The 14299-nt window shown below is 36.6% G+C and overlaps 1 protein-coding gene and 2 long non-coding RNA genes across 3 annotated transcripts in view; 1 reads left to right on the forward strand and 2 right to left on the reverse strand.

Annotated features, from left to right (window-relative positions):
• LOC306979306 (prostaglandin E2 receptor EP2 subtype-like) overlaps positions 1–13164 on the reverse strand; it is a gene marked incomplete at both ends in the record, with an annotated part of 14140 nt that extends 976 nt beyond the window's left edge. Inside the window, 2 exons of the mRNA XM_079578191.1 lie at positions 11132–11478; positions 12723–13164. Coding sequence (XP_079434317.1) covers positions 11132–11478; positions 12723–13164 — 789 coding nt within the window. The remainder of the gene's footprint in view (positions 1–11131; positions 11479–12722) is intronic.
• Positions 37–283, forward strand: LOC306960759. The gene is made up of 3 exons (XR_013792707.1): positions 37–64; positions 98–147; positions 214–283. It is a non-coding gene; the product is annotated as an uncharacterized lncRNA (long non-coding RNA).
• On the reverse strand, positions 160–1747 carry LOC306960749. Its single transcript, XR_013792703.1, has 3 exons — positions 1649–1747; positions 1510–1570; positions 160–279 (listed from the first exon to the last, which is right to left on the reverse strand). It is a non-coding gene; the product is annotated as an uncharacterized lncRNA (long non-coding RNA).
• Positions 13165–14299: the final 1135 nt, after the last annotated feature.

Genomic DNA, 14299 nt, shown 5'->3' on the forward strand with positions numbered 1-14299 from the left:
ACTGCTGTGTTTTTGTAGAAAAAGGTTGAGTGTTACCTGACATGTGGTCCTCCGGGGTCTGCAGGTCCCGACAGGACAGAGGTGTGTCTGTAGGCAGGTCCCGACAGGACAGAGGTGTGTCTGTTGGCAGGTCCTGACAGGACAGAGGTGTGTCTGTAGGCAGGTCCCGACAGGACAGAGGAGTGTCTGTAGGCAGGTCCCGACAGGACAGAGGTGTGTCTGTGTGAGTGCTGCCCAGGCCGGTGTCTTTACTCACAGACTGACTCCATCCACACCACACTGTGAATGACAACCATCTGTCAGCTCTGCACAAGTCATTTACCCATGTTACCTGCCTCTGTGCTGCAGAAGTCATTTACACACATGACCTGTGTCTGCCTCTGTGCTGCAGAAGTCATTTACACACATGACCTGTGTCTGCCTCTGTGCTGCAGAAGTCATTTACACACATGACCTGTGTCTGCCTCTGTGCTGCAGAAGTCATTTACACACATGACCTGTGTCTGAGCTACAGAAGTCATTTACACACATGACCCGTGTCTGAGCTACAGAAGTCATTTACACACATGACCTGTGTCTGTGCTGCAGAAGTCATTTACACACATGACCTGTGTCTGAGCTACAGAAGTCATTTACACACATGACCCGTGTCTGCCTCTGTGCTACAGAAGTCATTTACACACATGACCTGTGTCTGTGCTACAGAAGTCATTTACACACATGACCTGTGTCTGCCTCTGTGCTACAGAAGTCATTTACACACATGACCTGTGTCTGTGCTACAGAAGTCATTTACACACATGACCTGTGTCTGTGCTACAGAAGTCATTTACACACATGACCTGTGTCTGCCTCTGTGCTACAGAAGTCATTTACACACATGACCTGTGTCTGTGCTACAGAAGTCATTTACACACATGACCTGTGTCTGCCTCTGTGCTACAGAAGTCATTTACACACATGACCTGTGTCTGTGCTACAGAAGTCATTTACACACATGACCTGTGTCTGTGCTACAGAAGTCATTTACACACATGACCTGTGTCTGCCTCTGCGCTACAGAAGTCATTTACACACATGACCTGTGTCTGTGCTACAGAAGTCATTTACACACATGACCTGTGTCTGCCTCTGTGCTGCAAAAGTCATTTACACACATTACCTGTTTCTGCCTCTGTGCTGCAGAAGTCATTTCATTACCTGTTTCTGCCTCTGTGCTACAGAAGTCATGTCATTACCTGTTTCTGCCTCTGTGCTGCAGAAGTCATTTCATTACCTGTTTCTGCCTCTGTGCTACAGAAGTCATGTCATTACCTGTTTCTGCCTCTGTGCTGCAGAAGTCATTTCATTACCTGTTTCTGCCTCTGTGCTGCAGAAGTCATTTCATTACCTGTTTCTGCCTCTGTGCTGCAGAAGTCATTTACACACATGACTTGTTTCTGCCTCTGTGCTGCAGAAGTCATTTCATTACCTGTTTCTGCCTCTGTGCTGCAGAAGTCATTTCATTACCTGTTTCTGCCTCTGTGCTGCCGTCGTCTCTGAACGTCCTGTGGCCTTTGTGGGACTGGATCTGCACACAGCATTTCACTTGTATTCAATGCTTTGCTGTTTGAGTGAAACTGAATCCCTGGAGGAGCGTCAGACGGACCTGCAGCTGATCCAGTCGTCGGTCCATGGCGTCGAGGAGGAGGTCACAGTGGTCTCCTTTTACAGCGTCCTGAGCGAGAGCGAAGCTGCCGTACACGTCTAGAACAACAACACAACACACAACAACACAACACACAGCACTGAAAACCTTCTGCTCTGTCCTTCAACACAAGACCTTCGATGTCTAAATCACTTTACTCTGCACATTTCAATGTCCAGGAGCATCAACATACAAGGGAAAGCTGACGTATGGACAGCTCTGAACTACAGGGTTAGCACTTTTATACTCCCCCACTCCAGATCAGCTTTACCCAAACCCTAAAACCCTCTTGAAGAAACTGTCAAAACAGCAACGAAAACAAGGCGTAAACAAGGATGACAATGCAAAAAACAAAAATTAAAAGAGACAAAAAAGCAATAAAAAACACCAACAAAAAGTAATAAAATAATGACAAAAAAAGTAAAAAAAGACAAAAAAGTAAAAAAAAAAAATAGACAAAAAAGTAATTAAAAAATCATTAAAAAAGCTACAAAAAAACACAAAAAAGTTACAAAAAAACACAAAAAAGTTACAAAAAAATGACAAAAAAGTTACAAAAAAACACAAAAAAGTTACAAAAAACAAAAAAGTTACAAAAAACAAAAAAAAGCTACAAAAAAACAAAAAAGTTACAAAAAAACAAAAAAGCTACAAAAAAATGACAAAAAAGTTACAAAAAAACACAAAAAAGCTACAAAAAACACAAAAAAGTTACAAAAAAACACAAAAAAGTTACAAAAAAACACAATAAAGTTACAAAAAACAAAAAAGTTACAAAAAACAAAAAAGTTACAAAAAAACAAAAAAGTTACAAAAAACCACAAAAAAGTTATAAAAAAACACAAAAAAGCTACAAAAAAGACAAAAAAGTTACAAAAAAACACAAAAAAGTCACAAAAATGCAACAAAAAAAGTTACTAAAATCCGGCGAAAAAGTGAAAACAATACAGTAACAACTCAAGGAAAACGTTTAGGTCAGTTTTGTAGGTTTCAAGGCGTTTCTCTGCCCTATAGGCTGTACTGGAGCTCACAGCCTATAGTCAAGAGCTTTGAGATTTGAGTAAAGCTGAACTGGACGGGGGTTAAGCGGCTTAATGATCCTGAATGAGCCTGAGAAACGGTCACTCACCGGACAGGACGAGGACCGGTCCCTGCGCCTCCGCCGAGTCGCTCTGAGCCTCAGACATGTCCCAGCCGCACTCGGGACAGGAGGCTCATAAACCCTGCAGACACAGAGGGGGGGGGGGGGGGGTTTATGTACCGAGTTGTCCTGGAGACCTGTAGCATTTACCCCGTTAGCAGAACAAACAAACAGCTTTTGAACAGCGACGCCGTCCGTCCTCGGCTCTGACCGTCCCTTTGGAAACGCTAAGTAGTAAAAGTTAGACTCGGGACCGTTCGTTTGGAGCTTGAAGGGCGTCTGGGGGGGGGGGGGAATATACGACCTCAGGAGAACCAGTTTTAGAACTTTATATATATATAACTTTACTCATGCCCCACATCATATTTGCCAAGATAAGTGAGGCCTCTGTTTCTGAATGAATGAAGGTTTAGAACAAAACGTCTGTACAGCCAATTCATTACAAACAAGGAGGGAAACCCAAAAGGTGCAGCTGAAACCTTGCAGTATATATATATATACATATACATACATATACAGTACACATATTTATTTTTCTTTTCTAAAATAAAAAATAATAATGTGTTATTACAAATGCTCGTCTGTTGCTTTGTTCCAATCTAACAGTTACACATAAGCCTATTTCAAAGGGGGGGTATTATGCAAAATGGACTTTTTCAAGCTTTCCATCATGTTATTCTGTCATTCCCTCATTAAAAACATGGCTGAAGTGTTGCCTTGGCACATTCACGTATTTTTGAGTAGTTCAATCAAAAAATGACAAAAATTCAACAAAAATGTGACAAAAATTCTACCAAAAAGTGACAAAAATTGAAAAAAAAAAAAAAAACATAAAAAAAGGTGACTCAACACAGCAACAACGCGAGGAAAAAGATTTTGTGGGTCTTAGCTTTCAAATGAGGTGCTACACAGGCCTATATAATAACCTAAGAGGACAGAATGCATTTGGTTTAGGCGGGTGGTAAGAGGTAAAAGGTCAAATGCGCGTAAAAATATTTTTTTTTAAATCACATAAAAAGTTACATAGTGTCCCTTTAAGAAGAAATCTTCCTAAATTATTAATCTGTTTAATACCTAATTTGATGAGCAACAAACATCAGGAAAACATCTTCCTGCACGTTTTGTTTATTTGTGACTCTGAACAGCGAAAAAAGCTTTTTCATAAAAGTGGGATTATTTTACAGTCACATTTTCTATGTTTTTTTTGTCCGTCAATTTCAAATCATGTAAAGATTAAATAAATCTATAATCTCACATTTCAAGATTTTTTTAAATTTACCCACTGGCTCATCTTACCCGCTCTCCTATTGATACTTTTTGCCCCTTTGCCGAGTATCGATACCTAAAAGTAGCCGTTTGGTATCGATACTGTGGTGTGGATATTGCCCTGGTGGGACTCCTCTTCTCCCCCCCCACAGCTCCCTGACTCCGGGGTGACTTTTACCTTTCATTTCCTAGCACCACAGCGGGTCCTTAGGTCGCGAGACGAACCTCGTTAACGGAACTCACGTTTTAAGATTGTTCAGTAATTGTACAAATGTTCCGGTAAGTTGTGAATACTCAGATTAACGCGGTGAGAGCTGTGAGGCGTGAGTTTGACTCCGGCAGAAGCAACATAAGGATATTGTCCTCGGTTTTGTTTTTAATACGGTTTTAGCTCAAGGGTTTATTGTTAATGTCCGCGATATAACATTGAAAATGGCGGATGTTTTCGACCCAAACGTCCCGGGACGATGGTTCCCTGGGTGGATCATCCAAACACATTTATTAGCTATATGACTGTTCTTACTTACGGTTGTCTCGGATGCTTCTGCTTTGCTCGCGGCGGCTCAGCTGGTTGCCATGGGAGACGCTCAAACAGCTCGCGCGAGGGCGGAGCAGAGGGGTCGCGCGAGGACATTCCTTTGGTGCACGAGCGAAGCTACAACTGTCATCTTCTCGTTTGAATAAGCACGTGGTGATTCTAAAGGGATTCACCTCTTAACCCCCGCCTGAACCGAGCTCAGCTTCTCCAGTTCAGCTTCAGAACATTTCAATAATCTGAGATGAAATGTTAATTACATTGTTTTTTTTAATACCAAACTAATTTTTGTTTTTTGTAAAATTTTTGCAAAATTTTTCGTCATTTTTGTCAATTTTTTTGTCATTTTTTGTCAATTTTTTTTGTCCATTTTTTGTTGATTTTTTCGTCATTTTTTGTCATTTTTTGTCAATTTGTTTGTAAATTTTTTGTCATTTTTTGTCATTTTTTGTTATTTTTTTCGATATTTTAGTCATTTTTTTGTCATTTTTTTGTCAATTTTTTGTCAATTTTTTCGTCATTTTTTATCAGTTTTTTTGACAGTTTTTTTGTCAATTTTTTCGTCATTTTTTGTCAATTTGTTTGTAAATTTTTTGTCATTTTTTGTCATTTTTTGTTATTTTTAGTCAATTTTTTTCAATATTTTTGTCATTTTTTTGTAATTTTTTTTAGTCAATTTTTTTTGTCATTTTTTGTCAATTTTTTCGTTATTTTTTTTTGTAATAAAAAAAAAAAAAATTAAATTTCTTTTTTTTTTTTTTTTTTTGTAAATTTTTTTCGTCAATTTTTTTGTCAATTTTTCTTGTCAATTTTTTTTGTCCATTTTTTGTCCATTTTTTTCGTCAATCTTTGCCAATTTTTTGTCTAAGTTTTCTCACTTTTTTGTCACATGGTAAATGGTCTCAACTTATAAAGCGCTTTTCCACCTACATTAGGCACTCAAAGCGCTTTACAGCAAGGATCCACTCACCCATTCATATTCTCACTCATACACCAATGTACGCAGGCACTGGGGGCAATGTGGGTGAAGTGTCTTGCCCAAGGACACGACGACAATGTGCACTTTCAGGAGGTGGGATTCGAACCCCCGACCTTCCGATCATGAGACGACCCGCTCTACCATCTGCGCCACTGTCGCCCCATCTTCATCATTGTTTTCGTCTCAGTTTTGTTGCTATTTTCTCACCTTTTTTCCAGAAGCTTTTGGATTGGGGTAAAGCCAAACTGGAGAAAATGTGCTCGGTTCAGGTGGGAGTTAAGGGGTTGAATATAGAATTATTATGAAAGAAACGTGTGTCCCACAACACGCAACCCTGGGTCCGTGAAAAGTAGCATTTGTGCGCACTTCGTTTGTGAGATATTGATCATTGATTGGTTTTTGATCAGGGATTAAAAACATAAAAACTTCACTTGTTCATCATCAGAATGTGACCCTTCTGAAGAGTGAAGAGTAAATGGTGGATTGAAAGCCAGATTTAAAACCGTCCCTGTTCATAGAATCATATTTTAGTGTAAGAAAAAGGGGGGGATGAATTTTCGTGATTATTGTCACAAATAAAAACATTGCAACAGCATCTGCAAAAACCTTTTACATATTGTGTACTATTTGTTACCGGTCTGGAGTGGAATATAAACGGACAACCACAAAAGGAATAAAGCTTTCCACGTTATTATTTATTTTAAAGGGGGGGGGGTTATTCTGCAAAATTGACTTTTTCCAGCTTTCCATCATGTTATTCTGTCACTCCCTCATTAAAAACATGGCTGAAGTGTTGCCTTGGCACATTCACGTATTTCTGAGTAATCTGTAAAAACTCTGATGGCGGCCATTTTAGGGATAGGTTTGCCTGAGTCCTCCTAGGAACGCCCCCACCTCCTGGAGACGCCTCCGAGCTTTGGTCACCAGCCGAGTAACCAACCACTGCTCCTCAGCAGAACCCCCTCCCCACTGATGCCACAGACAGCGTGTGGAGGGGGCGTGTCTAAAGGCTCAGAGGTTCTTAACCTAGCCAAGTGATGTTTCTTGTAGCTGCGTAAACATTTATTTTTTATCACCAAAATAATTTAACCTCTTAACTCCCGCCTGAACCGAGAGCATTTTCTGTCACATTTTTGTCATTTTTTTGTCATATTTTTGGTCATTTTTTTGTCATTTTTTGCCATATTTTGTTGTCATTTTTTTGTAATTTTTTTGTCATTTTTTGTCATTTTTTGTCAGATTTTTTGTCATTTTTTGTCATTTTTTTGTCATTTTTTTGTCATTTTTTTGTCATTTTTTGTCATTTTTTTTTGTCATTTTTTTTAATCATTTTTTGTCAATTTTATTATTTTTTTGTCTTTTTTTGTGTCATTTTTGGGGGGGGTTGTCATTTTTTGTCATATTTTTGTCTTTTTTTGTCTTTTTTTGCCATTTTTTGGGGTTTTTTTGTCGTTTTTTGTCTTTTTTTGTCAATTTTTTGGTCTTTTTTGGTCTTTTTTAGTCTTTTTTAGTCTTTTTTGTCATTTTTTGTCAATTTTTTTGTATTTTTTTGTCTTTTTTGTCATTTTTTTGTCGTTTTTTGTCATTTTTTGTCATTTTTTTGTCATTTTTTGTCATTTTTTGGTCATTTTTTGGTCATTTTTTGGTCAATTTTTTGTCATTTTTTGTCCATTTTTTGTCATTTTGTGGTCATTTTTTGTAAATTTTTTTGTCATTTTTTTGTCATTTTTTTGTCATTTTTTTTGTCATTTTTTGTCAATTTTTGTCAATTTTTTTGTCTTTTTTTTGTCATTTTTTTTGTCATTTTTTTGTCATTTTTAGTCATTTTTTTTGTCATTTTTTGTCAATTTTTGTCAATTTTTTTGTCTTTTTTTTGTCATTTTTTTGTCATTTTTAGTCATTTTTTTGTCATTTTTTTGTCAATTTTTTGTCAATTTTTTGTCAATTTTTTGTCCATTTTTTGTCATTTTTTGTCATTTTTTGTCATTTTTTTTGTCATTTTTTTGTCATTTTTTTGTCATTTTTTGTTTTCTCATTTGTCTATGTAAGACCTTCCCCTGACAATAAACACGACCAACAAAGAAAACACAACAATTAACCTTTATTATTTACGCTGAAAACTTTTCTGCGTCAACTCGAAATACCTGGAAGTGAAACTGTCCTGATCAGGAGAAAAGTGTCCGAAAATAAAGAAGAAAAGCGACTAAAGAGTGATGAAAAAGCGACACAAAAAAGTGGGTCAGTTCCTCACAGGTTCCTCACAGGTTCCTCACAGGTTCCTCGCTGGTTCCTCACAGGTTCCTCGCTGGTTCCTCTCAGGTTCCTCGCTGGTTCCTTGCAGGTTCCTCGCTGGTTCCTCACAGGTTCCTCGCTGATTCCTCACAGGTTCCTCGCTGGTTCCTCACAGGTTCCTCGCTGGTTCCTCGCTGGTTCCTCGCTGGTTCCTTGTGTTCTGTTTCAGTCTGATGTTAGACTCTTTGGAGGTTCCCCAGGGCGTCCTGCACACTGAAGCCCAGAAGAGGCGCAGGACACCAGGGGAGAGCAGGATGAAGACCCAGGGGTCGCAGATGGAGTTGGCCGAGAGGAAGCGCAGGGCATTCAGATCCGCTTTGTGCGACTCTTTGCGATCACCCGTTGAGTTCAAATACACTCGGACCTGGAGAGGAAAAAGAAGAAAGTGTTGGAGTCAGATATCCTGGTTAACCCCTTAACTCCCACCTGAACCGAGCACATTTTCTCCAGTTTGGCTTTACCCCAATCCAAAAGCTTCTGGAAAAAAGCTGTGGAAATAGCAACAAAACTGAGACGAAAACAATTATGGAAATGTGACAAAAAAGTGACGAAAAAATGATGAAAAAGTGGCAAAAATGTGACAAAAATGTGACCTAAAAAATGACAAAAAATTGATAAAAAACTGACGAAAAAACTAACAAAAAAATTACAAAAATGTGACAAAACGCTACAAAAAATGACAAAAATGTGACAAAACGCTACAAAAAATGACAAAAATGTGATAAAAAATTTGACAAAAAAATAACTAAAATTTGACAAAAAATGAAAAAAAATGGATTAAAAACGGACAAAAAACTGAAGAAAAAATGGGACAAAATGTGAAAAAAATTTGACAAAAAATAACTAAAATTTGACTAAACGCTACAAAAAAATTACAAAAATGTGATAAAAAATTGACAAAATAGTAACAAAAATGTGACTAAAAATGACAAAAAAATGACAAAAATTGGATTCAAAACGGACGAAAAACTGACGAAAAAATGGGACAAAATGTGATAAAAATTTGACAAAAAAATAACAAAAATTTGACAAAAAATGACAAAAATGTGACAAAAAAATAACAAAAATGTGACTAAAAATGATAAAAATTTGACAAAACACTACAAAAAAATTACAAAAATGTGATTAAAAACTGACGAAAAAATGATGAAAAAATGACAAAAATGTGATAAAAATTTGACAAAAAAATAACAAAAATTTGATTAAAAAATGACGAAAAAATAACAAAAAATGTATCAAAAAATGACCAAAAAATGACAAAATAATAACAAAAATGTGACTAAAAATGCCAAAAAAAGTTACAAAAAAATGACAAAAATTTGATTAAAAACTGACTAAAAACGGGCGAAAATATGACAAAAATGGGACAAAATGCTACATAAAAAATGACAAAAAATTAATAAAAAACTGACAAAAAAATGACCAAAATGTGATAAAAAACTGACTAAAAAATAACAAAAATTTGACTAAAAATGACAAAAAAATGACAAAAAAATAAAAAAAAATTGACTAAAAATGACAAAAATGTGACAATAAATGACAAAAAAGTTACAAAAATGAGTTGAATAGCCAACAAAAAATTTCAAAAAATTGATTAAAAAATGACAAAAAAATGACAAAAAAATGACAAAAATGGGACAAAACGCTACAAAAAAATGACAAAAATGTGATAAAAAAATTACAAAATAATAACAAAAATTTGACTTAAAATGACAAAAAAAATACAAAAAAATGACAAAAATTTGATAAAAAACTAATGAAAAAATGACAAAAATGTGATAAAAAACTGACGAAAAAATAACAAACATTTGACTAAAAATGACAAAAATGTGATAAAAAAAAATAACGAAAAAATGTGACAAAAAATGACAAAAATGTGACAAAAATGAGTTGAATTCCCAACAAAAAAATTATGGAAAAAAATGTGATGACGTGAGGAAAAAGATCCTCTGGGTTCAGGCGGTCGTTAGGCGGTTATCCTGGTTGAACTCCCTAGAACTAGTGGTGGAGATGTTGTTTTAGAGTATAATACTCATTTGGAGAAAACAGGCTGTAAAGTTTTACGACGTAGCCGCAGATTTCCCGGTGGACTTTTGTGATTGGAATTCTCCACAAAGGAAATGAGCCTCCCAGACTCCGTACGTTCTGAAGAAACAAACAGGCCACAGTTTCCTGGACGGACACGTGACGGACGACGGCAGAACATGACAAAAACATCATCAAATAAAGGTGACTTTTACTGTAAAACCAAGATGTTCTGAGAGAAAACAAACTGAAATCTCACTTTACGTCACAGAGAAACACTTCTGCAGAGACGGCAAAAGAACTTGATTTCAGATTTTAAAGGGACTTGATGGAAGTTGTATTCATTTTCTACTCGCCACTGCCACCTCAGGTCTTACACATAACTGCAGCCTGCAAGTTAAGGGGGGGTATAATGCAAAACTGACTTTTTCAAGCTTTCCATCATGTTATTCTGTCACTCCCTCATTAAAAACATGGCTGAAGTGTTGCCTTGGCACATTCACGTATTTTTGAGTAATCTGTAAAAACTCTGATGGCGGCCATTTTAGGGATAGGTTGTTGTGACATATTTGTTGAATTTTTGTTGAATTTTTGTAACATTTTCTTGAATTTTTCTTGAATTTTTGTTGAATTTTTGTTGAATTTTTGTTGAATTTTTGTTGAATTTTTGTTGAATTTTTGTTGAATTTTTGTTGAATTTTTGTTGAATTTTTGTTGGATTTTTGTTGAATTTTTGTTGAATTTTTGTTGAATTTTTGTTGAATTTTTGTTGAATTTTTGTCACATTTTTGTCACATTTTTGTCACATTTTTGTGACAATTTTGTAAATTTTTTTGTTGAATTTTTGTCACATTTTTGTTGAATTTATGTGACATTTTTGTGACATTATTGTGACATTTTTGTCACAATTTTGTCACATTTTCTTGAATTTTTGTCATATTTTTGTCATATTTTAGTTGAATTTTTGTTGAATTTTTGCCACTTTTTGGCTGAATTTTTGTCAAATTTTTGTGACATTTTTGTCACATTTTCTTGAATTTTTGTCATATTTTTGTTGAATTTTTGTTGAATTTTTGTTGAATTTTTGTGAAATTTTTGTGAATTTTTTGTTGAATTTTTTGTTGAATTTTTGTCACATTTTTTGTTGAATTTTTGTCACTTTTTGTTTGAATTTTTGTTTGTTTGATCTGTGTTTCTGTGTCTCACCACGAGGGGCACGGTGCAGACGATGAAGATGACGGTCATGAACACCAGCAGGAGGAGATACTCCACCACCTCGCTCGTGGCCGCCTCCCTGCGCTCCCTCATGGGCCCCGCGAGGTTCGACCGCAGGAGCCGGAACACCACGAGCAGGTTGGACGCCACGATCACCAGCACGACCACGAGCATCACCGTGGCGTAGAGAACGGCGTAGGCGCGGTCCTCCTTTCCCTCCGGATTCATGTCGATGAAACACCAGGTCCCGGGACAGTACTGGACGTATTCTCCAAACCCACAGAACGGTAAGAGGCAGAAGAGCGCGCTGAGCAAAAACACAGCAGGGACGGTGATGACTAAAAATGATAAAAATTTGACAAAACACTACAAAAAAATGACAAAAATGTGATTAAAAACTGACGAAAAACTGATAAAAAAATGACAAAAATGTGATAAAAAATTGACAAAAAAATAACAAAAATTTGATTAAAAAATGACGAAAAAATAACAAAAATGTGACAATAAATGACAAAAAAGTTACAAAAAATTGATAAAAAAAATGACCAAAAAATTACAAAAAAATTACAAAAATGTGACAAAAATTTGATTAAAAACTGACGAAAAACTGGCGAAAATATGACAAAAATGGGACAAAATGCTACAAAACAATGACAAAAAATTGATAAAAAACTGACAAAAAAATGACCAAAATGTGATAAAAAACTGACTGAAATTTTTTATTTTTTTCATTTTTTTTCATTTTTTTTTAAATACAAAAATAAATAAATAGATACATACAAAAAATAATTAAAAACTTGTGTCTGATGATAGTATGTCCCAATGTGTGTGAGCATATAGTGTGTACTTTTTAAAATTGATGCATTGCTAAAGTAATAAAAGTAAGATATGGTAGCTTTAGATTAGAGTAGGTTAGGTTAGTTATAGGTTTGGAAGGAAATAGGCAACAAAGGCAACAAGAAACAAATGTTTCCTAGGTTGCTAATGTATTAATGTATGTTTGTGTTTTTAATATTGTGTCCTATCTTGGGCCCCATATATAAGCAAACTGTTGCTTCAAGGGTGTCCTATTTATGAATATGCAATACTTCATGAATGAATGTAAATGTTTTTACTGTATATTCATAATAAAACGAAACGAAACGAAACGACTAAAAAATAACAAAAATTTGACTAAAAATGACAAAAATGTGACAATAAATGACAAAAAAGTTACAAAAATGAGTTGAATACCCAACAAAAAAATTACAAAAAATTGACAAAAAAATTACAAAAATGGGACAAAACGCTACAAAAAAATGACAAAAATGTGATAAAAAAAATGACAAAATAATAACAAAAATTTGACTTAAAATGACAAAAAAAATTCCAAAAAAATGACAAAAATTTGATAAAAAACTAACGAAAAAATGACAAAAATGTTATAAAAAACTGACGAAAAAATAACAAAAATGTGATAAAAAAAAACAACGAAAAAATGTGACAAAAAATGACAAAAATGTGACAAAAATGAGTTGAATTCCCAACAAAAAAATGATGGAAAAAAATCTGATGACGTGAGGAAAAAGATCCTCTCGGTTGAGGGCGCACTTCCTGGTGGCGTGACGGCTGTAGGAAAAAGGGAACCCGATGGCGGCGCTCCTCTCCAGGGCCATGCTGAGGAGGAGGAGCATCGTGGCCAGGCTGAAGAACGTCATGCTGAAGCCGAAGAACGCGCACACGCCGTGACTCTCCGGGGACATCCCGACCAGAGAAGAGTTCAGCGAGTGTGAGAGCAGCATCAGGGGGCTGACCACACACGTCCAGGCCAGATCCGTCGCCAACAGGGCGGTGATGAAGACGTGGAACAGCGGGAGTCTGCGGTCCTGATCCGCTCTGCTCTTCCTGCGCCTCCGGATCTCCAGCGTCGCCAGAGCGGCCACGTTTCCGAGGATTCCCGCTCCAAACAAGACGGCTCTGATGAACGGGCTGCTGGGGTAGACGTGGTGCGTCATGTGACACGGGTCCTCTCCCATGAGCAACATGCTGGAATCCCAAAATGACCCTTCAGATGCCGTGTGAAGGGTCTGCTTCTGGAGTTACCTTCTGTCAGCCTGGAGGAAGAACAGGAAGGTTACATTTCACCATGAAGGGTCAGAGCTGGAGAAGGCCTGGAGGGTGAAGGGTCAGAGAAGGCCTGGAGGGTGAAGGGTCAGCGCTGGAGAAGGCCTGGAGGGTGAAGGGTCAGAGCTGGACCCTTTAGCTTTAGCTTTAGCTTTACCTTTACCTATAGCTTTAGCTTTAGCTTTAGCTTTAGCTTTAGCCTTACCTTTACCTTTACCTATAGCTTTAGCTTTAGCTTTAGCTTTACCTTTACCTTTACCTTTACCTTTACCTTTACGTTTACCTTTACCTATAGCTTTAGCTTTAGCTTTAGCTTTACCTTTACCTTTACCTATAGCTTTAGCTTTAGCTTTAGCTTTAGCTTTAGCTTTACCTTTACCTTTACCTTTACCTATAGCTTTAGCTTTAGCTTTAGCTTTACCTTTACCTTTACCTTTACCTTTACCTATAGCTTTAGCTTTAGCTTTAGCTTTAGCTTTAGCTTTAGCTTTACCTTTACCTTTAGCCTTACCTTTACCTTTACCTATAGCTTTAGCTTTAGCTTTAGCTTTACCTTTACCTTTACCTTTACCTATAGCTTTAGCTTTAGCTTTAGCTTTAGCTTTACCTCTACCTTTACCTTTAGCTTTAGCTTTAGCTTTACCTTTAGCCTTACCTTTAGCTTTACCTTTACCTTTAACTTTAGCTTTAGCTTTAGCTGTACCTTTACCTATAGCTTTAGCTTTAGCTTTACCTATAGCTTTAGCTTTAGCCTTACCTTTACCTTTACCTATAGCTTTAGCTTTAGTTTTACCTTTACCTTTAGCCTTACCTTTACCTCTACCTTTACCTTTAACCTTACCTTTAGCTTTACCTTTACCTTTAACTTTAGCTTTAGCTTTAGCTTTACATTTACCTTTAGCTTTAGCTTTAGCTTTAGCTTTACCTGCCTGGAGGGTGAAGGGTCAGACATCAGATCCCAGGTAAGACTCTCAGTCCAGAAAAGTGCAGTTGTAGAAGATACTGAGCAGATCCCTCAGGCTCCCAGGCCTCTGGTGGAGGACCCGCCCACAGAGG

This window comes from Gobius niger (genome assembly GCF_951799975.1).
Source record: "Gobius niger genome assembly, chromosome: 1".
In the NCBI taxonomy this organism is placed as follows: Eukaryota; Metazoa; Chordata; class Actinopteri; order Gobiiformes; family Gobiidae; genus Gobius; species Gobius niger.